Source organism: Nesoenas mayeri, assembly GCF_963082525.1.
Source record: "Nesoenas mayeri genome assembly, chromosome: 1".
Classification (NCBI taxonomy): Eukaryota; Metazoa; Chordata; class Aves; order Columbiformes; family Columbidae; genus Nesoenas; species Nesoenas mayeri.
Window position 1 is genome coordinate 201,313,892 of NC_137541.1, and position 23,362 is coordinate 201,337,253.

Sequence of the window (23,362 nt, forward strand, 5' to 3'; positions counted from 1 at the left end):
TGAGGATGTTACCTTCCAAAACTCACTGCTGCTACCATTGCTCATCACCTGCCTACTCAAGCATGCAAATGAGAACATGAAAACCACAGAGTAGCGACAGCCTGACACACCAGCAGCACCCAGCGATCTCCTGAAGCTCCTGAAGACTGAACACAGCAGGGGAAAAAAAAATACACAACCTCATATGGAAAGTTTTCAAACAAGAATCAGCAACTTGGAGCAGAGGTTCACTTTTCAAACCAAGCAACTTGTGTAGGCAGTAGAAACAACCCACCGTAACATTGTTACTTCTGTGTTGCACACCATGGAAAGCCCTCCCAAAGGTTATTGAACTCAGTGGTGTACCAAATGTTTTCAGTAAGGAAAAGGAAAAAAAGCTCTATGTTTTTCTCATTAGCATACAGAATTCGGCTAGACCCCTGGGTAGTAAAAATAATGATGATTTATAAACAAACTGTAGAACTAAAGAGGCAGAAAAGTGCAGAAAAGCACAGAAAAGCTCTCAGGCAATAACTGCAGAAAAAAAGCAACGAAGGCATCAAGTCAATACCTTTGGTACCAGCACTTTGGCACTGGGAAAAGGGACTAAATTAGAGTGGATATGTTGCAAGTTCTTATATGGGTGCTCAGAACAGAAAAAAATAAGAACAGGAAAAAATTTGAAGCTTGGTAATGCTTTCAATGACACTCAGTTGCCCTTATTCTCCATTAAGAGGAAAAAAAAAAAAAGCTTAAATAAGATAAAATTATCTAGAGACTGGGAAAAAAACAAACAAACAAGAACAGAATAATCAGGTACTGAGTTCACTAAGCATGAAATATCCAAGTAGCCAGTTACTGAAACTTTCAAAACACCCATTTTGGAGGGACAATCTCAATTATCAGCCTGCCCTCGGCCCTCAAGTACCACATTACGGGGAGGGGGGGAAGGACAGCCCCTATCACCCAGGGACCAACACAAGCACTGTGTCTGCCTGATATAGACCTGAGTCAGGAGTGCTCCAAATTTAAATAATACCTCTAGTTAAAAGTAGACATTAAAAACTTAACTTAGCCAAACTATTACATCAAATCAGGGGAAAAAAAAAAATGTTGGCACAATACCGTATTTTTTGGTAAAGTTTCTGCTGTAGCATGCCAGATGCATTAAAAGCAACTATTTTCAAAGTTCTGGAAGCGTAAAGTTTGCTTTTGTCCCTTTTTTCAACACATACAAAAAGTCTTCATTGGGCAGCTTACTTCCTGCAAGTTTTGTTCTACTAACTCAATTAATTAAACAGCCTACATGCATCTACTTGAGACTAAAACTAGTTTCTTGACATCTTTTTCTATGCATAGTAGAAGAAATACCAGTCAGGAAGGGTCTAGGAGTCCTCAAATCTGTCACCCCTCTTGCTGGTGCAGGTGTAAATACAGGACCATGCTGCAGAGGAGGAGACACACAAGAGGACACAGAGCTGGGTGCTCACCAAGCAGCTATTGCGACCCCAAACCACAAATCCTCACAAGACATTTGTTGCACATTTATCAGTATTAGATAAGTCACAGCCACTTACAAAGAACAAAAAAAGCAACCAAGAAAAACCCCATCTGTCTTTGGATAGCTGCAAATGTCAAACTGTCAAATAAGAAACCCAGCTGGAAATCTCTGTTCCAGGCAATGAGACAGCACAGACGGGAGCCTCTGTCTGCCCAGCTCTGCAGAGGCTGTGGTGCCTGTGCCCAACAAGCCACTGGTTCTTCGGTCCATCGCTCACCAGCAGAGACACGAGCCTCATCACTTCTTAGGTGCATGGGAGGAAATTCTTAGGTGGAGGAGAGAATTCCAGTGCCCTGCTAGTTTACACCCTCCACCAACTCCTCTTGTCTGTGAGCAATACCTTAAACAGTAATAGTGAAATAATGCTGCACAAGATGGCTCACTGAGGGAGACAGCCTTTGCTACAAGAATTCCACACGTTAAACAAATGAGGCCTTTGGTCAAGGTCATTGTGCTTTACAAGAGAGCAACAGCATCCTAAAAAACAATTGTTATTGTGTGAAGGGTATAGCAGGAAACAGTGTTTGACCTTTGCCTGCGAGTAGAGATCTTGACTAAATGTGGTCACTCTTGCTGTAGGTTTCTTTTATTTGTTTGTTAAACCCTCCCTGTGCTGTGCAGGTGATGATTTTACAGTGCACTCTAGCAATCACCAGCTAATCATAAGAAAAAAAAATCTCTCTAAATCTAAGCATCTTAAGTGTCTTAGTACAGAAATTTAATAGTGGTTTCAGTGCTTCAGGGGAGAAATGTTAAGCAGCCTGCTAGCAGAGCTTTCTGGTTTTATTACCTTATGCTTATCTGCTTGGATGAAATGAATGATTTTCTGCCTTGGCTAGATTAGCTCTGCAGAAGCACCATAAGCAACCAGTCAAGCAATTCTGCGTTGCGAGGCTCAGGGAGCCCTTTCGTTCTGCAGAAGAGCGGAAACCAGACCCGCTACCCGCTCTGCTCCTCACGCTGCCGCAACCCACCTGTACCTGCACAGGTGAACGCCTCCAGAACACGCCTTTACAACGCCACGAGCACAAAGTATTTCTGAAAACAAACCGAATTAACGTTTTCTTCGCATTCGGTTACAAACACGCTCTGCAGACAGCGGAAGGGGACAGTAAGAGGTTTAAATGGCAGAGTACCTCTCTCCTTTCCTGTCTCTTTTAGAAGATACACGTGTGCATATGAAGGGTTTTCACACAGATGTATACAGACGGCGCTGAAGGACGGCTCTCAGCGCCCCCGCGGCTCTCGGCACGGGCAGGCCCCGCACCGCACCGCCCGGCCGCTGCCCCCTCTCCCGCGCTGCCCGCCCGTCCCCTCGCCCAGCCCCGGTGCGGCGGGGCGCAGGCCCGGCCCGCCTTCCTCGCCGCGGCTCTCACCGTGCGCTGCTGCCCGCGCGCCGCCGCCATGTCCGCCGGGGCCCCGCGCTGGTGCGTGTTCCTTTAAGGCGCGACAGCCGTGCGGCGGCAGCACCGTTCGAGCCGAGCGAGTCCCGGTTGACTGACACCTCAGCTGACCAATGGAAAGGAAAGAGCAAGAGGTAAGCCCCACCTCGAAGGAGCAGGAGCCCTCGTCATAGCATCAGGTTTGAGTGACAGGTGAGACACCCAATAAAACAAGACAAACGGCGCTTCTCAGCCAATCGAAGGGGACAAGCCGACAGAGGAGGCGCAGCCTCCCGCGGCCAATCGCTTGGGCGGGGCGGAGACGTGCGGGAGGAGCGAGCGGCCGCGGGATCCGTGTGCGGCGCACAGCGCCTGCCGCGCACGCGCGGAGAGCGGGCGGCGGAAGGGGATGGTCTTTGTCAAAGTGAGCCCCCGCACTTCTACCAATCGGAAAGCAGAAATCGCGCGGATCGGACCAATCAGCACCGCTGCCGTGAGGCCACCCAATCAGCGCCCAGAGCAGAGCGGGGCGCCCCCGGCAGGATTGGCGGCGGCGGGGCCCGCGGGGGCGGCGATTGGGCGGCGAGTTTTGAAGGCAGGTTTGGCGCGAGGCGGTGATTGGCTGCCGCCGGAGCCCGAGCCCGGGGCGGAGGGAAGGGCGGGGGGCGCGGGGTGACGCCGCTGCCGACACCGACACAAGGGGACGCGGCGCGGGCTGCGCGCGGGGCCTAGGGCGGCGGCGGGCGCGCTCCCCAGGCGCGGCGGCGGCGGAGCGGGGGGGGGCGGCTCCCAGGCGGCCGCTCCGGCCCGCGCCCCGGCACCTCCCTCTTCCCCTCCCTCGGCCCGCCCGTGTCCGCCCCGCCGGCCGCGGCGCGGATGGCGGCGGCGGCCACGGCGGCCGCCCCGGCTCTTTATGCCTGCACCAAGTGCAACCAGCGCTACCCCTTCGAGGAGCTCTCCCAGGGCCAGCAGCTCTGCAAGGTGCGGGGGCGGCACGCACCGGGACGGGCCGCTGGGGCTCGGGCAGCCCGGGGAGGAGCGGGCGGTGCCGGCCCGGCCCGGCGGGACAGCCCTCGGGCAGCGCCCGGCGGGGGAGCGGCTGAGGCGGGTGGAGGGTCCGGTAACGCGGCTCTTGTCCCCCCAGGAGTGCCGGATCGCCCACCCCATCGTGAAGTGCACCTACTGCCGCTCCGAGTTCCAGCAGGAGAGGTACGGGGGGATCCGCCGCGGGAGGAGCAGCCGCCCCGCGGGCCACGGCGCCGGTAGCGCCGCGATTCACACCCGGGGAGACGCTGAGCGAACAGAACCGCGGTGAAATAACCCGCCCGGCAACCCCGGCGCGTCGCCTAACGCGGCGCAGCCTTAGATCGGTCCCCTCACCTGCTCACCGCAGCGTTTGTTCCCGCACCTGCTCCCCCGGTGTTCGCGTGTGTGTGTGTTCGGTAACCGCACGGGGAAGCGTTTCAAGGGGCGTGTTCGTCGCCGAATTCAACATTGTGCCTTTTTTTTTTGATTTAGCAAAACCAATACGATATGCAAGAAATGTGCCCAAAACGTGAAGCAGTTTGGAACGGTGAGTACGCTCTTGGTTCTGAATATTGAAGTTCGGTCACGTTCTAAATTTAAAAAGTTCTCGTGCAGCTAAACTTCTTGTTGCATTTTGGGGAAAACAAACAAAGATTACCTTTCAGAAAGGCGATGAAAATTATGGACAACTCTTCATTCCCTTTTTAGGGTTTCTTTTTTCAAGTCGAAATCCATTGTGATTCTAAGTAGCTGAAGAGCTACGAATAACTGCACTATATCTATTCATAGTAAAAACAACTTTATTTCGCTTTATGCGTGTAAACTAGTTCTTTGCGTATTCTCAAACACACGCTTGACAGCAAACCATTAGCTGTCTGTGTTTTTAATGAGTGATAAATGTGAAAATCTAATAATACCGCATACTTTACATTATGTAAGTCTTAAAAAATGTAAATGCGTGTTAATCATGGTAAGCTATTAAGTAGAAAAATGTTATGAGTATTAACTTGTATGCATGTTACTTTCCATTTTCTCATCTTGAATTCAGCTTCAGTTCTGTTAGAAAAATTAATTTCTTAATATATCAACAGACACACCGTGTCTGAGCGCCCTGCAGGTACTAGTTTATGGAAGGTATCAAGATAATCTGGTTGTGAAACAACAGTGCGTATCTTGACATAAACCATATTAGATTAAATTCAGCTTATTGGAGGTATGTGTGTGTAGTCAGGCATTTTATGAGTGTGAATGTAAACTGAACAAAAAACATTGTTTCAAAAGCCTGAAAGGTACCAAAGTCTAGTGAAAGACAAATCCGAGAATGGTTTTTAACCAATCGTTCATAAAGAAAAAGGAACTACATTGGAGATAATTAGCCATTTCTAGGCTATGAAAACAGACAGCAGTTTTATTTCCAGCAGGGGATTATTCTAGTTGAGCTTATGATATAGAAGTTACTAACCTGACCTGATGGTATCTGAAGTTGGTTGGGTTTTTTAAGTTTCCTGCAGAATTGCAGGGATCAGGATACTAATCTTGGAGTTGTAGGTTCATGAAATCCCTGAGCAGTGCAAGGGAGAGGGATGTTCTCAGAACCTTTCAGTCTAAAAAATTATTTCATTATTATTTTAAAGGTTTTAAGTAATTTAAGTAATTTAAGTAATGTAATAAAACAGAAGGAAAATGTGATCTTAAAAAAAAAAAATCAGAGTGTGTTTCAGACACTTATGGTGTTTGTGTCACATTTTGTGTGTTTCTTTCGTTGAATATCTACCAGGGTTTTCCTGGAAAATCCAGACTGGTTTTGACCATTGAAGGAGCATCATTTTAGGGGAAAAGTTTAGTACTGAAGATAGAAATGGTAGGAAAAAGGTTCTTTATATTGTGCAAAGCCCTTATAGTTTAGAAGCATCATTATGTGATTTGAAATACCTTCCTTCATTACAGAAACTGTCATGTATTAACTTCAGTTCAACTTCTCTGTTTTCCAGCCCAAGCCTTGTCAGTACTGTAACATTATTGCAGCATTTATTGGCACCAAATGTCAGCGTTGCACCAACTCGGAGAAGAAGTACGGCCCGCCTCAGACGTGTGAGCAGTGCAAACAGCAGTGTGCTTTCGATCGAAAAGACGAGGGAAGAAGGAAGGTAGGCTTTGTTCCACAGCTGTGGTGGCTTAGGCTGACCACAGACAGTGTTCCTCCTTCATAAGAGAAGGATTAACTGGAATGTATCTTATGTTCACTGAGATTAAAGTTGCTGTGCTTTACAATATTTGAATTAAGTTTTGCAACTTACAGTTGTTATGTTAGCTACTGATCTAACTTACTTTAAATCACTCTAAGAATAAGCTTCAGTGTAAGCTGACAGTTGTAGCTGGGGAACAAAGGTTAAGCAGCTGAACAGTTCCTGGTGCTTTGATTTTTTTTTTTTAATTTATTTTATTTTATTTTCCCATCTATTGAATCTTTCGTATGTCCGTAACTCAAATCCGTCACTTTAGCTCTTCTGATTTGCCTGCCTTGCCTTAAAGCACTGCACCAGAGAGGCAGGCTGCTCTGAGCAGCCCTTTGTGTTCTGTTCTCTTAAATAGCTTTGGTGAGTGCCACTTTCTCATTCCAGAAGGTGCTGAGGAAATGACCTCAAAAGCCTCTTGCCTGAACACAAGAATAAAGCTGTTTTTACAGAAGAATTTACTTGGTACAAGTAACACATTGGCTGGACATTTTGATTCTGCCTGGAATACGATGGGTTGAGAGAGGGTACATGGTGTCTAAACTAAAAATGGTTTGTCCCTTTAAAAAGCAATTGTCACTTCTGTGATATAGAGCGAGTCCAATGTTTGTTAAGACTGAATTCTAGCTTTATTTTAAATGACAAAAAGAATAAAATAAGACTCACTACTGAAAGATAACGTGCACGCATTGGAGACATGGTAGTGGTGTTTCATACTGAAGAGATGTCTGGATTTTTCCTAAAGATAACAGAAGAAGTGAAACTGGTTTTTCTTTCAAACATTGAAGTACATCTTTCTAGTGCAAGTATACTTGGAAAAAAAAAACCCTGCTATGAATTGTTTCCCAAAAGGTTGATGGAAAGTTGTTGTGTTGGCTCTGCACACTGTCCTACAAGAGAGTGCTACAGAAGACAAAAGAACAGCGGAAGAGCCTAGGATCTTCACACTCTAACTCCTCATCTTCATCTCTTACCGAGAAAGACCAGCATCATTCAAAACACCACCACCATCACCACCATCATCATCGTCACAGCAGCAGTCATCATAAGTAAGTATGTCAAAAATCAAAGTAGCCGTTGGTACCTCTTCCTCTTCTGTGTTCTGTTAGTACTGAGATCAAATCAAAGGAAATAAGAAATGCCATTTAAAATACGGCATCAAAACCAGCAGCAGATTGTTGTTCTTCCATGGTCTGTCAAAATCCTTGTATGCTCACAGTTTGGATGAAGGGAGGTCAGCAAAAAGTAGAAATTCTTGATGATCATCAAAGAAGTCAATGTTAAAATTGGTAGCAAGTCTAAAGGAGAAGCCCACAGAATGGCTACAGAGCAAATTACTTAGGGATAAAGTCGACTTTGGCTTTCTAAGCAATAACTGCTATTTTACATGCATTTACCATGGGCTAAAAGGTGTGTATTAGCAGTGAGCACAGAACAGCTACTTCATTCAGAATCCTTACCCCAACTTTATCCTGACGTGTTTGTGTGCACAGACTTGCAGCTAAATCACAGAATCACAGAATGTCAGGGATTGGAAGGGACCTCAAAAGATCATCCAGTCCAATCCCACTGCCGGAGCAGGAACCCAGATGAGGTTACACAGCAATGTGTCCAGCTGGGTTTTGAATATCTCCAGAGTAGGAGACTCTGCAGCCCCCCTGGGCAGCCTGTTCTAGTGTCTGTCACCCTCACTGAGAAGAAGTTTCTTCTCAAATTTAAGTGGAACCTCTTGCGTTCCAGTTTGTATCCATTGCCCCTTGTCCTGTCATTGGTTGTCACCGAGAAGAGCCTGGCTCCATCCTCGTGACACTCACTCTTTACATATTTATAAACATGAATGAGGTCACCAATCAGTCTCCTCCAAGCTAAAGAGCCCCAGCTCCCTCAGCCTTTCCTCATAAGGGAGATGCTCCACTGCCTTCATCATCTTTGTTGTCCTGCGCTGGACCCTCTCCAGCAGTTCCCTGTCCTTCTGGAACTGAGGGGCCCAGAACTGCACACAATATTCCAGATGTTGTCTCACCAGGGCAGAGTAGAGGGGAAGGAGGACCTCTCTGAACCTACTAACCACCCCCCTTCTAATCTACCCCAGGATGCCATTGGCCTTCCTGGCCACAAGGGCACAGTACTGGCTCATGGTCATCCTGCTGTCCACCAAGACCCCCAGGTCCCTTTCCTCTACACTTTTCTCTAAGTGGAGAAGCAGAACCAACAGTGTGGGACCACCTTAGTCTAGGACCATTTGTATCTCTGCTAGTTTTTATACCCAAATCCTGCTTTGATAGGCAGGCAGTTTGTGAGTGGCTGTTATACAGACTCAGGAAGGTCACACTGTCGGTTCAGATAGTGGCAGTCTGATAACATTTCACAGTTTTGTCCCATCTTCTACAGCTTTTCACAACGTGCCATCTCTGGCCATGGGATAAGCAGTATAGCAACTTTCATGTATATACTAGTTTAGTTAGTTATAAATCCTGGGACTCATTTTTTTTATGCTAGTATAATAGTAGTCATTATAGTTATCTGCATTGGTAAGCTTATGGCAGTGTAACTTTAGAACTACTTACGTTATTTTTATTTCTGAACTATGTAGTTCTGCAATGGTAATGACCCTGACCCCAGACTCACAAACACTTTCATTCTAAGCTTCCCTGTTTCAGTGCTTGTGATTTTCAATTTTGACTGAAACTTGCCTAAGTGTGACTTAAACACAGAAATAAAATAAGTTGGAATGATATTGAGAATGAGGAGAATACTCCATACATACTTTCACTTAAAAAAAAAAAAAGTTTGGGTATTTTTTAGGAATTTGAAGAAGAAAATTATTCTTGTCATGCTTGGAGTCATTTTACTGTTGCTGCTCTCTCAAATCTCTGCTGAAATCAAGTTAAAACAAGCTAAATCTTAATGCATGCGGCAGAGATATAGTAAGGATTAAATTTAAAAAAAGTTAGCTCTTTACCACAACTAGAGCTTCTGATATACTCAAGAGTTATAAAAGTAAGCGTATTTCTATACAGATCATAGTGTTGCCAGTTTGGTGCCTTTTTCCTACAGGCTGCCATGGGTCCATTGCTTCTGGTCCAGTAAATATGACTGTTTTTCCCTGTCCATGTCAGGGGGTGTTAAGATGACACAGTAGAGACAGTGAGCTAGAAATCCAGGTTCATTGAACTATTTCATTTGGCACAGTCTTCTACATTTTACTATTCCTATATCAATGGTGTTTATTAAAATTGCTTTTAAAGAAATTGAAAACAAATCTTTAGACCTGAAAAGTGGTTATTTTCAGGGATCCAAAACTTGGCTTTGTGCTTATTCTATCACAAAAGCACCACTTTAGGCAATGTTCGTATTGCCGCATGGGAATTCCAGGAATGCTCTTTTAGACCAGGTTGCTGAGTGCAAGATTAGCAATATAATGTGCACAAACATTGGGAGATACCGAAAGAAGTTGTAACTGTCAGTCTGGAAGTTTACCCCTTGTTTTACAATAGTGTAAAGATTGAGCTAATAAGTATTTTTATAGCATCTTGACATAATAAAAAGGGATCATGAATATGACAGGTAATATGATTGTCCAACTGAAAGTTCGTAATTGGTCATATTTTTTTAAATAAAAAAAGGGTGGATTTTTCTCAAGTACAGATATAATTTACATAAACTTAGAAATAATGGCATTTGGTCAGTTACCAAATACATCTCATGTATTTCAGAATCTGCAGTCTGAGTCCAGAACAAGATCAGGGACTATGGAAACAGAGGTAAATGTGATGTTATTTATTCATTTCTTTCTCATTTATCTTGCACTTTTCATTTAAAGGACTTTTTTCTTGCATTTCTGGCTAGTCTCTAGGAGCTAGAGCATGAGTTAGTTATTTTACGTGTACCAAATGGTATATTAGAGAGTTATATAGTATGAGGCTTTAGGTTTACATTTTGTTTGATTTCAGCCATAAATCCTCTGCAGCTATTCAGAATGAAATTCCAAAGAAAAAACCCAAACTGGAATCCAAGCCATCAAATGGAGATAGGTAAAGTCATATTTTTTAAAGCTGAGCCGTTTCAACCAGATAGAGCACTGATTTGTGGGTCGTTGCTTTTCTTTTTATCGGGGGAGGTCTGAAGAATGAGGGAAGTGAAACTGTTGTCCAGCCAGACAGGTTATTGGGTGGCATCTGAGTGCCGTCAGTCAACTAAATGACTTTATTAGCAGAAAACTGGCACTGTTTTCCTGCTTGTAAGCTGTTTGGGGCAAAATTAAATAAAACTTATGTACGAGGCAACAGTTACCAATGAAACAGTGTTCCCTATCATTGGTGTTTCATTGATTAGATGCAGGGTTGAACCTGCTGCTTTAAGTTGACCTTGTATCTAAAGAGGTCTTTTGGACGTTCATGTATGATGCTTAATCTTTATTCTGCCTCTGGCCAAACAGTTGGAATAAAAGTAAAAGTGGCTGCTTCAGTCAAAAGGTGTTTGTCCCCCTCCAAGCTAATACTTAATTATATTTCTGCAGGTGTATGTAATGTGTGCCATTAGTAAGGTAATTTGCCAGTTGCATCCATTTCTGTCAGGTACATACTTTTTTTGCATTAGTCCTTAAGGATGTTTGTGGAATTATTAATTATCCAATTTGAAATTTAAAAAATCATACTGTTTTTTTTCTGTTGATGCTGTAACTAACTATTGTTTTTTCGTTTTTAGTAGCTCTATAAATCAGTCAGCAGACAGTGGAGGAACTGACAACTTTGTCCTCATAAGTCAGCTGAAAGAAGAAGTAATGTCACTGAAACGTCTTCTGCAGCAAAGAGATCAGACTATTTTAGAAAAAGATAAAAAGGTAAAAGTTGCACCTGCTTAATAAGAACTTTATCATTTTGTTTTCTATTTTGTAGACTCCTAACAATGCCAAAATGGTGAGATAAACCAAAAATCAGATACATTTTTTTTTATGTAGCAACTAATCAAATGTTACCATTTAAAGGAAAAGTTTGCAACTTTTGTACCATTAATGTATTTCGGCTCTAACTCAAAGAAGAATTAATCTTCCCTAGCTTCAACCATCTAGAAGCTAGCCATCCACTTCACTGTTACTCAGGCTGCATGCCATAGGTGATGTATAAAATGCCAGGCAGTGGTTTGTATGTTCTACATATTCTAAACTGAGTCATGGCAACTGTACTGGGGACCTATGCAGGCTGATGGGTACAGAAGATAAGAAGAGGATTAAGAGTAGTTAACCGTTCCCAGTTTAGCATAGTTTTTGTTTAAACTAAAGCAACTGTAGCTGTAATTAAGGAGTCGGTGTCCAAATTTACATGTACAGTGTATGGAAATTAAGTGTTTTGATTTTAAAAGATTGGTGGCATATGTGTGCTGTAGGTTATCAAGTTATCGGAGACTAGAAGAAAAGTTGGATTAGATGCCTGGCAGCCAACCAAAGTGAAGCGAAATAGGCCCAAATGGCTGCAGTGAAACTCATGTAAGAGATTCACCCTTCAACCAACCTAATGACTGACGAGGAAAGAGGAATAACTACAGATATATACTTTGCCTTTATTAGAGCTTGTTTCTCTGCCATCTGATTAGCTAGATGCTTTTAAGACAGTGTGTGTAACGATGGCTCTAGAGTGTCTAGGATTGAGTAGGTTATGGAATTGTATTAAAAACAAATTTGATGCATTTTCAAGTAAAATTTTGACTATATATGCGTGGTGGCCCGTCAAAATATTGATTATTAAGAAAGGCTCATTGATTGTGACAGGAAAATGCTTCAACTTTTAAATCATAGTTCAATATCTTCATTTCTACTTAAATGTTTTGTGTAAAGGATATTTAAACCTTTTTTATGTCAGTGTTATAGTATACCTACTGTTGGAATACTTGCTATTTGAAGCCTTCGAGCGTTCAATGTGAAAGAGCTGAACAGTCTGTCATGGATTCTCTGTAGGTATTTTCTTCCAAGGACAGATATTAAGGCCCAGATCTCTGCCATATAAAGCCAGTAGAAGATCATGAGTCAGTAAGAAAGTCATTTATCTCTTTTTATAATTGATTGACTGGGCAAAGCTAACAAAAGGGTTAGGTAAGGAAATGTCACCTACTTCTGTGTGACCACTGCAGTAACTTGTTTTGTGCCATTTCTTTAGGAAAATCATCTAATAATTTTAATATCCCCACTGCTAAAGCTGTTTATTTGACCTCAAAGTTCTTTGAGTGTAAAAACTCCTTCAGGCATGAATTACTTTCAGAATGTCACCTTCTTCAGCTGCTGCAGGGTGGAGAAAAGCTGAACACGTTGTACAATGTTTGCATAGCTGGAAAATTTACAAATGAATGCACTGCAGGTTTTTTTGGTGAGATAGTAAATGTAAAGACATATCCTGGGATAAAAGTGTGAGCCAGACCTGTGGGAGATCCCTGTTAAGATCTTGTCCCAGGATTGGTGTAGGGAGAGCATTGGAGCAGTTTGGAGCACTCCAAAGGAAAAACCTCTGAAATGTATAACGTACAGCAACAAAAGCAGCTCAGTACACCAGTTGACAGACAATCCTCATTCATCATTTTCTGTTATGAGTCAGGATCTCAGCCGTGTCACCAGTGCTGCTGTGTGCAGTACTGGCTTTGTTCCACTTCCTGGACAAAATGTTAGTGAGACACTGAGACGTTGCTGTGAGGCCCTGACACTTGATTGTTAGGAAGGAACCACAGTTTGCTGGATGTTCACAGAGTGTGTTTGCTCATCTAGCTCTATACTTCACTATGACTCAATACTGTCACTAGTTTCTTTGATATTTAGTTTGTGGTATGTGGTTTTGTACCAGATCCCCTGGAATTTACAACACCCATAAGTAAATACCTTGAGCAGTCTGTGTACAAGGAGGTATATATCCTTGTATCAAGATACCTGTGCTTTATTTAGGACCGTTTGACAGTTCTTTTGAATACCTTGTGTCACAACTTGTGACTTGGCACGTACTAAGGTTGCCAATAACAGTCCAGGTAGTCATTTCAGGACCGTGTGCTCTGGTTTGCTATAGCGGGCTTCTCTGCCAGCAAAGAGGCTTCGCTTCCTGATAAATCCAAATTGACCAGAGAGGTTCAAAATAGTCAGGTGAATCTGGGATGCTTGGTGGAACTAAACTTTTTAAAGAAGTGGTTCCCAATACAACAAACTGATAGTAGTTCACCCAGTTGCACATGCTTCCAGAAGAGGCATTCAGCTGCTTACATAGGAGCATATATCACAGTTTAGAAACAGCTGGTTTAGTGTATGTCATCTGTATCTCTGCCGGCCTCAGGAGGAAGCCAGTGACAGCCAGACTGCACCACACACTCAGAACTAAAGTAGTTTTTAATTATACATTTCTTATAACACATTTCAATTCACGATTGTTGTGGATTGAGAAGCAGTGAAACTTTGGAATGTAGGCTTCTGTTTAGGACAAGTTGTAGCATAAAAGGACACAAACAAATAATTTCTGTTGTCTTTGTAGGGATGATTTTTCATGTGTTACGGTACCTTGTAACCGAAGAGACATAACTGAAGATTGTGATGAGTATCACACAGCTGAAAGAGCAGCTAAGATTATAAAACATTAGTCTTTTTTTGAGGATTAACCTTCTTTATATCAAATCCTGAGCAAGCAATATGGTTATATAAGTATACTTGTTTTCTTCGTAGAAAATAGACATACTTAATTTTCAAGCTACTTTTTAAGTGCTGAGCTGTCAATACTGCAATAGGAAATAAATACAGCGTTTCCTGAGGCTTCCGTGAAGACTTCACAGATTAATTAGAAGAGGTTTCTGTAGCAGTCCAAGGAATGTTCACACAATTTGGGTTTTCAGTTGACAGAACTGAAGGCAGACTTCCAGTACCAGGAGTCTAACTTGAGGACAAAGATGAACAGTATGGAGAAAGCTCACAAGGAAACTGTGGAACAGTTGCAGGTGAGTAATTGCTCATGAATACTTGAGAAATCCTCCAGCTAGAATTATGTATTCAGTCTGTTCAGTCCCAGCAATGACATAGACCAAGTTATTGAATGATCATTACCACATTTAAATGCATTGTACAGCAGTTCTGCGGTCAGACAACCTCCATATAAACTAAACTTACTGTAAGAATTGCTTTCTAACTTTAATAAATAGAGGCTTACCTCACACACTTTCTCAAAGGTTTTGTTATTTTTTGTGTCTGTTCTCGGATATTTAATCAGTTGTCAGTGTGCTATTGATCTGATTTAATGGATCAGCGCAACACATTGGACAGTTAAATGTTTCTTATTGAAGCACATATCTGCATTATCAAGAAGGAAACCTGAATTAGTTGCCATCTGAATCACAGACGGAACAGATACTCAGCGCGATACCTCCGATACTAACTTTTGCAATACAGGAAATGTGGTTACCTTTTCCGTTGAAGGTGGAATATGCATATCAAAAAGCACATGCAAATCTTTGAAAAGCGATCATTAACTTCTTGGGATGTTCTCAGCATGTACATTTTGAGACTTGTTTCTTAAATGTGGTGGGAAATTAGTGCTATCTAAGATGTTAATTCATAAAGCTTTTTTTATCTTGTTTTGCAGGCTAAAAACAGAGAACTGCTCAAACAGGTTGCAGCATTGTCAAAGGGTAAAAAGTTCGATAAAAGTGGGAGTATACTAACGTCTCCTTGAGGAACTGGTTATTCATGGGGTTTGCTACTCAATGTAAATTTGAGTAATTCTGTGAAGCCCTTAAAATCCTATGTAGGGGAAAAAATATTTTTGCACACCATATTAGTTGGCATGTTTCCTACACGTTTTTATAATTAATATGCAGCTTTTTTTAGTTACTGTTCAGATGAAATCCTTCAACTGGCTTGAAGAATGTTTTTATTTTTTTGATATTGGAAACTTTTTGCCAGCAATAGTATGAAACAATTGCATAGAGAACATAGCAGTGCTCTCTCTAAAAGGACAACATGCAATAACAAACCGGGCGTACTTTTTACATCAACCAAGTCTTTTAAACTACACTGATGTCAGCCAAAAGTTTATGACTCTGCAGTGACACCGAACACTGGTTTCTGGCAACTGTTCTTTTACTTTGTATCAAAATATGAATTTAGAATGGAAATCATGGTGCTCTCAAGTGAAACTAAAAAAAAAGGCATATATGTATGTGTAAATACAACTGTAACGGTTATATTCTTAGTTATAACAAGTAATTAGTGTTTTACATTCTTGTGATAGGGATTTACTGAAAGATTATCTATTGTACAGTAACAGAGGCAGTGTGGTTTTTGTAAGATTTACTGTAGATTTTTCTTGCAAGTGCCTTTCTCCAACTGTTTATTTATAGGAATGTTGGTATTTTGTACATAAGGTTTTTATGTTTTAAAATCATGTTTAATAAATGTTTTATGTAAATATAAATGTGTGTACAGAGGAATCTGAAACAAAGATCAAAGTGGCTGGTGCGGTGCTTGAAGCAGCATTAAGAGCTAATTGATGGACAGTGAGTATTGGCTTTAGATAACCTTGTAGCTTGTGTCTGTGAGGTGTAGAATTTTGTTAGTGCTGCTCGTGCCAAACACTTCCCGAACAAAAAACTGAATGTGTTTTGCCACACTGGAGTTCAGTGGTTCGTTTATATATTTTTCCCATTTGGCACAGCGCTGATTTTAATTCCATAGCAGACATTGTATTCCCAATGTTACATCCTTAATTAGTGTTATACACTCAAAGTTGAAAAAAAACAAATCCCCATTATCTGATTTAATGTACTTAGTTTTAACTTATGGTGATTCTTCTGAATTAATTGCGAGATTCTCATCCCCCAGTAAAGATACACAATGAGAAGAGAGTTGCCAAAACTAATGGTCTTTATATTAATTAAGGGAGTGGATGTCAAAGGGTGGGTTGTTTTGGTCTGGTTGGTGGGTTGTTTTAATGTTTTGGGTAGATTTTGATTCTAAATTACATCAGTTTTTTAGCTCTGCTCCTAATGGACTTCAATCATATTCAGAAATTTCTATTTACTCTGGCCCGAGGTCTCTGTTCAGGAAGGTGAGTTACAGATCGGCATAAAGCAAAGTGCATTTACATAAATAAACATTGGTTCAACTCTGGGTACTAATTGGTAACAGGGTAACTGCTTATATTTCAGTAATGTTAATTGTGTAGCATGAGCTACACACCTTTCAATTAACGAACAAAAATCTAAAGCTTCTTGGTTGTCCACCCGTGTACTGAACTATGAACAGTTTCAGTAGTTCAGAAAAGATCCAGCAGTGACAGACAACTGAATAATTGGAAAGAAAAAAGCTGTTATATTTCATGTATTTCTATACCCTAAAATCAACTTTGTATGTTTATAAATTATCTTCTTTAAACTTGTTAAAATAGGGTAGAGAATGCTGCTATCCTTTGGAGATGTTTGGGTTTTTTTTAATATACAAATTTATGACTTTCATTAATTCAAGGTCAGTATTTTTGTATTTTTTTCCATTTGAATGGCAACCCATGTGTGTTGAAATTTATTTTAAAACACAGAATTGCATAGCAAACTGAAATGTTTGAATAAAGCTCACTTAGTGATATCTGATCAAGATGCAGTAAGGACATTTTAAAGGAAAAAATGAAGTTCTAGATTAGAAATGATTGACTTTATAAATCACAATCAATTTTTAGGGGCTTTCCAGCATTTAGTCCTAATTAAATACCTGTGGGTTTTCTTCCATCATCTCATTTTTGTAATGAATTTTTTAAAGTTGTAAACTAGCCAACCCAATCCCCGTCCTGAAAGGAGTGTCCTGGAGCTGTAGGTTACTGACGTAATAAACTGATGTTCTTTAAACGTGGATCTGCAAGGAGATTGTTGTACTGTATTGTGCTTTTTAGGCTGTTTCAGATGTTGATTGATTAGCATTGACCAGTAATGGCCATTTTGGCTCAAGTTATTTATGTATTTTAAGCCTGTAAATTTTGCACCCCCCTTTTAGATAGTGTGTCTAAATACGCGTTCCGCAGCAAAGCTGTTCAGCTGTCCACATGTATAGACTGTTGAAATACTGTACTGGCACACATCCGACCGTTGACATTTTGTACCTTTTCTAAATCCAATGTTTCACAATAAAATCTTGTCAAAACACAAATCTGTCCTTTTAAAATCATTCATAAATTCATATTTCATGTTAAAGCTTCACGCTATGTCACTTGCTGGAAGTCTGTGGCCAAAAAAAAGGCAGAATTTAACATTTGTATTTAGTATTTAGATTTCTGGGCGGATTAGACGCCTTGGGCTGTCTACAAATTGTAACAAATTGGAGCTTCAGATTCATTTATATCTAAGTATTATGGGTTTCTACAGTAGGATTATAATACATAGAAATATTTTCTTCTAGAAAAGAAGAAAAACCTTAAGGTTTCACAATTCTAGCTTAATAAAGCCTTCAACAGGCTTTTTATATTTTCATTAACATCAGCACTTGTGTTTAAAAGTAACTGAATTTCGGTCTTGTTTTGTTAACCATAAGGTTGTTCTTCCTTTACACACATTGTGTACAAGTTATAGGTGATTCCAAGATCAAGAACTTCTGTATCCGTTCCCTTTCTTGTCTCAGGAGGAGTTGGGCTCCCACACCAACCTGCTGCCAGCTCCTGGTCACGGGGATTCATGGAATGTCCTGCGTTGGAAGGGACCCACAAGGGTTATCGAGTCCAACTCCTGTCCCTGCACAGGACAACCCCACAGTTCACACCGTGTGTCTGAGGGTGTTGTCCAGTATCTTCTTGAACACTGTCAGGCTTGGGGCCGTGACACCTCCCTGGGGAGCCTGTTCCAGTGTCCAGCACCCTCTGGGTGAAGAACCTTTTCCTAATGTCCAACCTATTCCTTGCGCTTAGAGCACTCGGGCTGCAATTTGTAGTCACAACAATTTCTGGTCACAACAATTATCTAGAAAGAGATGATCTTTGAGTTCCAGAGCCCCACTCTTCCAACAGTGTATATTTTATATTAGGTATAGCAATGAATAAAGTTCTATTCTGATATTGAATTGTTCTTGGCCTCATTTTAATGCAAATCTGCAATGGCTTTGTTGAAGCCATTTATTTTTAAAGCTGACAGCAAGTCAAAACTATCTGTGGTAACCTCATTTAGATACAGCTTCCATGTGACATATGCAAGACTTGTTTAACTGGCCACGTAACAGACTGAGTCCCTAAAAGAGATTTGCATCACTTGAATCAAATTTCCTTAAAGAAAATTTAAATGGATATAACCTGTGCACAGGCACTTGGGCAGTTCTTAATGGTCTTCAGTAGCTTCAGAAGCTCTGAATCCACACTGATTTTTTGAAAACACTGAAGTTTATGATTGCAAACTATAATCATAAATAACTTTTTTAAGTGGAGTAAAAGCTGTTCACGTCTTTTTTGTTCCTTCAAATGAGTTACTAAAACATAGGTTCTGTTGAAAATACTGCAATAGAAGATGATATATTTTCTCCTGCATTATGCACAATTCCTTTAGCTTCTTCACAGAAAACAGATATATATATATCTAAAATCTGTTGAATGCCACAGAAGAAATAGGGAGAATCAAGCAAGGGGATTGTTGAGGGGGAAAAGGGAGATGTTTGAGGTGCTCCTGGGGAAAGGAGGGGGTAAGGGAGGTGTAAGGGCTAATGGGGAAGAGAAACCTCTGAGATATCATGTTATTCACTTAAGTGATGTATTGAATCACACGGCTGGATTTCTTCCAAGGCACGTTATCTATGTATGTTCAAAAATGGCAACGCTTTAAGGTAAAATGCAGCATTAAGGGAGATGTTTTTCTTTTAATGGTACTAGAGTCCAGATTTGAGAAATGAACAGAATAAACAGCTTGATTAAATCGAAATGTTACAATCTACAATGTAAAATCCATCTTACAAACAGCAGTCATGCTGTTATCCTTGAATATATGTTACTCACCAGCATATGAATCGTTGCTGTTTTCCCTTGCTCTAACCCGAATAAAACAAGTCTGGATTTGCCCGTTTACATTTTAAAATGTTCATTATAGTAAGCTAGCACTGTTCTAACTGACCTTCTTGCTCCTGGCAATTTCTTTTTAGTATCTCTCGTGGTGGTTAAAGGCAATTTTGCATTTTCATTGAAGGGGTTTAAGTACGGTGGAGGATGCTGATGGGCTAAACAAGCCAGGTGAAGGTAGAGATCTGTTTGTAGAGTGTAGATTTTCCTTCCGCTAGGGCTTCCTGACTCTCAGAGTACCTGCACAAGTTCATTTAATTTTAATTGTCAATTGGAAAATAGGCATTCCAGCTTCTGAAGAATACTAAGGGCTGAAGAGAAACCTGCATCATCTTTGCACACAAAAGATCAGTCTTAGAGGCCTAAGCGGAAGACAGCTCTTTTAATGATGTGCTTTGACTGCGGAACACTTGTGGACAAACAAAAATAAATTGGACCAGCAAGTAGGTTAGAGCTGCTTTGGACCATGGTGATTAAATATTACAGATCAGGTCACAGGAATGTGATGTATTCCTGCTATGGCTCCTGCAGGTATTAGAATTTGCAGCCTAAGTTGCTTTTTACCTCTGGTTGTACTGCCCCTGCCTTTTTAGTTACTTACAGCAATTTATTTTGAACTGAATGTTGTAAACCTGAAGCTGTTTTCCCTTATTTGAATCAAAATGTGTTTTGCTTCAAGTCTTTTCATTTTATGGAAATCCTGAAGGTCAGTTGTATTTACAGATATTCCTTGGGACACTTTTTAAACTTTCTTAGACAACTTTTTGCATAACAATTTACCTTTTGCAGATTCACTTGTGTTAATTTTCCCGTACATTTGTGTGCTCAAAATTCCCCTGCAGCATAAATGACAGAATGATGTGCTGGAATGTTTTTGTCCAGCTGTGGTCTGCTCTTGAAAATATTTAGTGACTATATTGCTTAGGATTCAACTTATAAAAAATTATTATTAATTGATAAAAAAGTGTTGAACCAATTTACTAACAGAAAAGTGCCTTTTTCAGTTAGAGATTATTCCTTTTGTTGGATATGAATGTAAAGCGAGCATTTTCCTTCATTGGATGAGAGCAGTGCTATTTAAATTAGCGTGTTTACAGGTATGATGTAGTAGAATATACAAAACCTTCCCAAAAGGGGAAGAGTTGTAAGGCTATATTTGCTGGAATAGCTTAAATCACTGCTGAGAGACTAATACGTTAATCCAGCTGACTGCCCTGAAGCAGTCTAGTAGCACTCATACAACCTGTTGTAGTGCTGTAGTTGCACAGCATGTTACCAAATGCAGCCGGGAGCAGTAATTTCAATGATGCCTTCAAGCAATGCTTGCTGGTCACTTACCTGACTGGGGGTGCAGCATTCATTAAAGTTATCCAGAATATCTTTTATCTCTTATAACAATAATATCAACAAAAGTGGAGCGAGAGCTTGAATCTTCCTCTTACTGGAAGGGCATGAGCTTATCTTGTGTAGAAAAACAAATTGCCTTGCAAGATGCAGTTGAAGCTTAATTCCTGCATTCCTGTGTTGAAGATACTTTCTCCTGTAATAAATCCATTACAGTTTTTATAGTGTGATTATTAGTCCATTTTTTCCTCTTGTTTTGCATTAGAGGCAATGATACGTGAAGATTTTTTTAAAAAGCAAACACACCTTTGGATCTTGTTTATCAGAAGTGATGGAATGAACCTCTTCTCTTTCTGAGTGCAACATTCGGTAAGTGAACATAGAGCTGAATAGGAATGGCTGCCTACATATGTTTAGCCACTAGATGCTGCTTAAACTTCACCATTTCTCACAAATATATGGTTGCAAATGCTTTCTACCCACCATCCAGCATCCACAGTGGATAGCTGTTCCTGTTCAAATACAGCACTGAGAATGAGAATATCCTAAATACTGAAATAGTTTTACTTTAGAATATATCTTAGAAAATTGGAAATATATTTGGAAAATTAAGCAGAGCGATATTAAGCATGTTTAGTATAGTTAAATATTAAAAAATATATCTGGAACTATATTGTGTTTTCTCTGATCACTTTACCTTAAGAAAGAAAAATCCCTATTTTGTAGGCCAGGAGGCTGATCCATAGAATAATGCAGCTTGGCTGCTGTCACACAAGACTGAGTGTCATTTTTCTTTGAGGAGCTGCTATAGATAAGCTGAAGTCTTAGTCACCATAGATATGTAATCAATCTGTAGCATTAGTTAGCTGACTTAGCATCTGAACCTTAGAAACCATTACTAAATGCAACTGACTTATTCATAGAACGGATAGCAATACAAAGGTAAGAAGAATATACTGTTGACTTGGAACAATAAGGTTTAAGACTTACTGTTTTCCTCTTTCTTGGAGTCTGATGCACTTCTGATACAGATTTTTGCCAGTCTGATTCTGTTAGTAGATGAATTTGAAGTCTTGTGACTTTCTAGTGAAAGGGAGAGTTCTCATCACCATTTAAAAATTCAGGCTGTTTTTAACAAGTCTTGGGTTAACCAAGGTGTAATTGTCGTAGAGGGGAAAAGTATTTTCCTTCATATACTCTATAGGCATTTTATGTATTGCATTTATATATTCTATGAGCTATCTTCAGACCCAGGGAACGACAGGCCAATCAGCTCCTCATTGCAAGAGAGACATGGACGTACTGGAGACAGTCCAGCAAAGGGCCACAAGGATGATGAAGGGACTGGAGCATCTCTCCTGTGAGGAAAGGCTGAGAGAGCTGGGTCTCATCAGCCTGGAGAAGAGGAGGCTCTGGGGGATCCCATAAATGTCCATAAACACCTGAGGGGAGGGTGCAAAGACGACAGATCCAAGCTCATCTCAGTGGTGTCCAATGCCAGGACCAGAGGCAATGGGCACAAACTGAAACACGGGAGGTTCCCCCTGAACATCAGGAAACACTTTTGTTACTGTGAGGGTGACCAAGCACTGACACAGGTTGCCCATGCAGAGGAGTTTCCATCCTTGGAGATACTCAAAAGCCATCTGGTCCTGGGCGACCAGCTCCAGGTAGCCCTGCTTGAGCAGGGGCATTGGACCAGATGACCTCAACCAACCTGTGACTCTGACACCTAAACAGGGCAAAAGTCTTCTCCTTCATCTGTTAAAATACAGTATTTTGTTGTGAAAAAATAGGTAAACAATTATTTGGTGTTTTCAGTTCATTTCAATAGAACAGAAAAAAGCCCATCAGTTTCTCTCCTGGCAGATCACCTGTTACACAGAGTGCTGCATTAGTGAAATTTATTAAATTATGTGGATGATTGTTACATAATCATCAAGACAGTTTGCTGAGCTTGTAAAATAAACACTTTTTGCATGAAGAAACATGTCTATAGGCTATTTTTGGTAGCATTTTTTAAGTAAACAGAGCAGGGAGCAGCTACTTCCCATCTATTTCTTTCCCATTAGTCTGTTGCCAGCATGATATAATTCTTAGACTATGCACAGTCTGAAGAAGTATGTTTGAAAATAGTAAATGTCCCAAGAGTACTTATCTGGCTGTCCAAACCTTTAAAGCCTTTTTGCATTATTTTCTTTATGTTTAGTAAAAGCATTCTAAATAAGTTTAGTATGAAGCATGTAGGATGTATGTGTACAGTTTTGTGGTGCTTTCCACTTATCCCCAGCCATATGTCTTAAAATGCGTATGGTTGAAGTAGAGTTCTGTATCACATTCCGTATGTATCTCCTGTTTTCAGTAAAGCCCCAAGTGCTGTGCTTTTAAAACAACTTCAGTTTTCTTAAAAGAGATTTTGGACTTATTATTTAAACTTATTTTGCATGTGCATCCAAATCATAAGTCATGTGAGTCAGAAAAGCAGTATTTTGGAACTCTTGGGGTTTATTATGTATTTATACACAATATTCACACGACTATGTATTTTTATTCTATGGATTCAGTTAAAAAAGAAAACTCAAAGTATGGAGTAGTTCCTCACTTCTTTCCTTGTGTAATTTTTCCCTATGTTTTGTTACTGTGGCATGAACAAATGCCTTCATTTTTTTCTGAAAAGTATCTTTGCAACAACTTGCAGAACATTATTCCTGAGTGAAAATACAGGCAAACAGAAATCATAACAAAAGTCAGATAGCATCTTAATCCCTTTATAATGCTGTCATACTTAACATTTTGAGTAAACTA

General features: G+C 40.7%; 2 protein-coding genes across 9 annotated transcripts in view; one reads left to right on the forward strand and one right to left on the reverse strand.

The window, feature by feature from the left end:
* Positions 1–3,034, reverse strand: part of CEP57 (centrosomal protein 57) — a 29,051-nt gene extending 26,017 nt beyond the window's left edge. For 4 of the 6 annotated variants that reach the window (XR_013922347.1, XR_013922348.1, XR_013922349.1 and 1 more), the window contains exon 1: positions 2,917–3,034. Coding sequence is in view for 1 of the 6 variants with exons in the window: in XM_080347695.1 (XP_080203821.1) it covers positions 2,917–2,946 (30 nt within the window). In the remaining 5 variants the exon portion in view is untranslated. Of the gene's footprint in view, positions 1–1,350; positions 1,425–2,330; positions 2,516–2,916 lie in introns of those variants that run through there. The other 2 variants (XM_080347697.1, XM_080347696.1) reach the window with 2 other exon arrangements.
* A 617-nt stretch (positions 3,035–3,651) lies between these two features.
* FAM76B (family with sequence similarity 76 member B) lies at positions 3,652–17,320 on the forward strand. Of its 3 annotated transcripts, XR_013923582.1 has the most exons (11): positions 3,652–3,903; positions 4,067–4,131; positions 4,441–4,495; positions 5,940–6,095; positions 7,035–7,231; positions 9,899–9,946; positions 10,136–10,216; positions 10,890–11,025; positions 14,037–14,138; positions 14,780–15,692; positions 16,163–17,320. XR_013923582.1 is itself a non-coding variant. In XM_080363359.1 (10 exons), exons 1-10 carry the CDS (start codon positions 3,799–3,801, stop codon positions 14,867–14,869), a joined length of 1,035 nt encoding a protein of 344 aa, XP_080219485.1. In that variant the 5' UTR covers positions 3,652–3,798; the 3' UTR covers positions 14,870–16,095. The 3 variants fall into 3 exon arrangements, 2 of the variants coding, with proteins under 2 accessions (XP_080219485.1, XP_080219486.1); XM_080363359.1 differs by lacking the exon at positions 16,163–17,320 and having other exon boundaries at positions 14,780–16,095; XM_080363360.1 differs by lacking the exons at positions 10,136–10,216; positions 16,163–17,320 and having other exon boundaries at positions 14,780–16,095.
* The last annotated feature ends 6,042 nt before the right edge of the window (positions 17,321–23,362 follow it).

Excerpts from the sequence above, each read along its gene's own strand:
- FAM76B (XM_080363359.1), top strand. The coding sequence starts at position 3,799 with ATGGCGGCGGCGGCCACGGCGGCCGCCCCGGCTCTTTATGCCTGCACC. Across the intron at positions 6,096-7,034 it reads AAGACGAGGGAAGAAGGAAG|GTTGATGGAAAGTTGTTGTG; the intron begins GTAGGCTTTGTT and ends GTTTCCCAAAAG. Across the intron at positions 7,232-9,898 it reads CACAGCAGCAGTCATCATAA|AATCTGCAGTCTGAGTCCAG; the intron begins GTAAGTATGTCA and ends CATGTATTTCAG.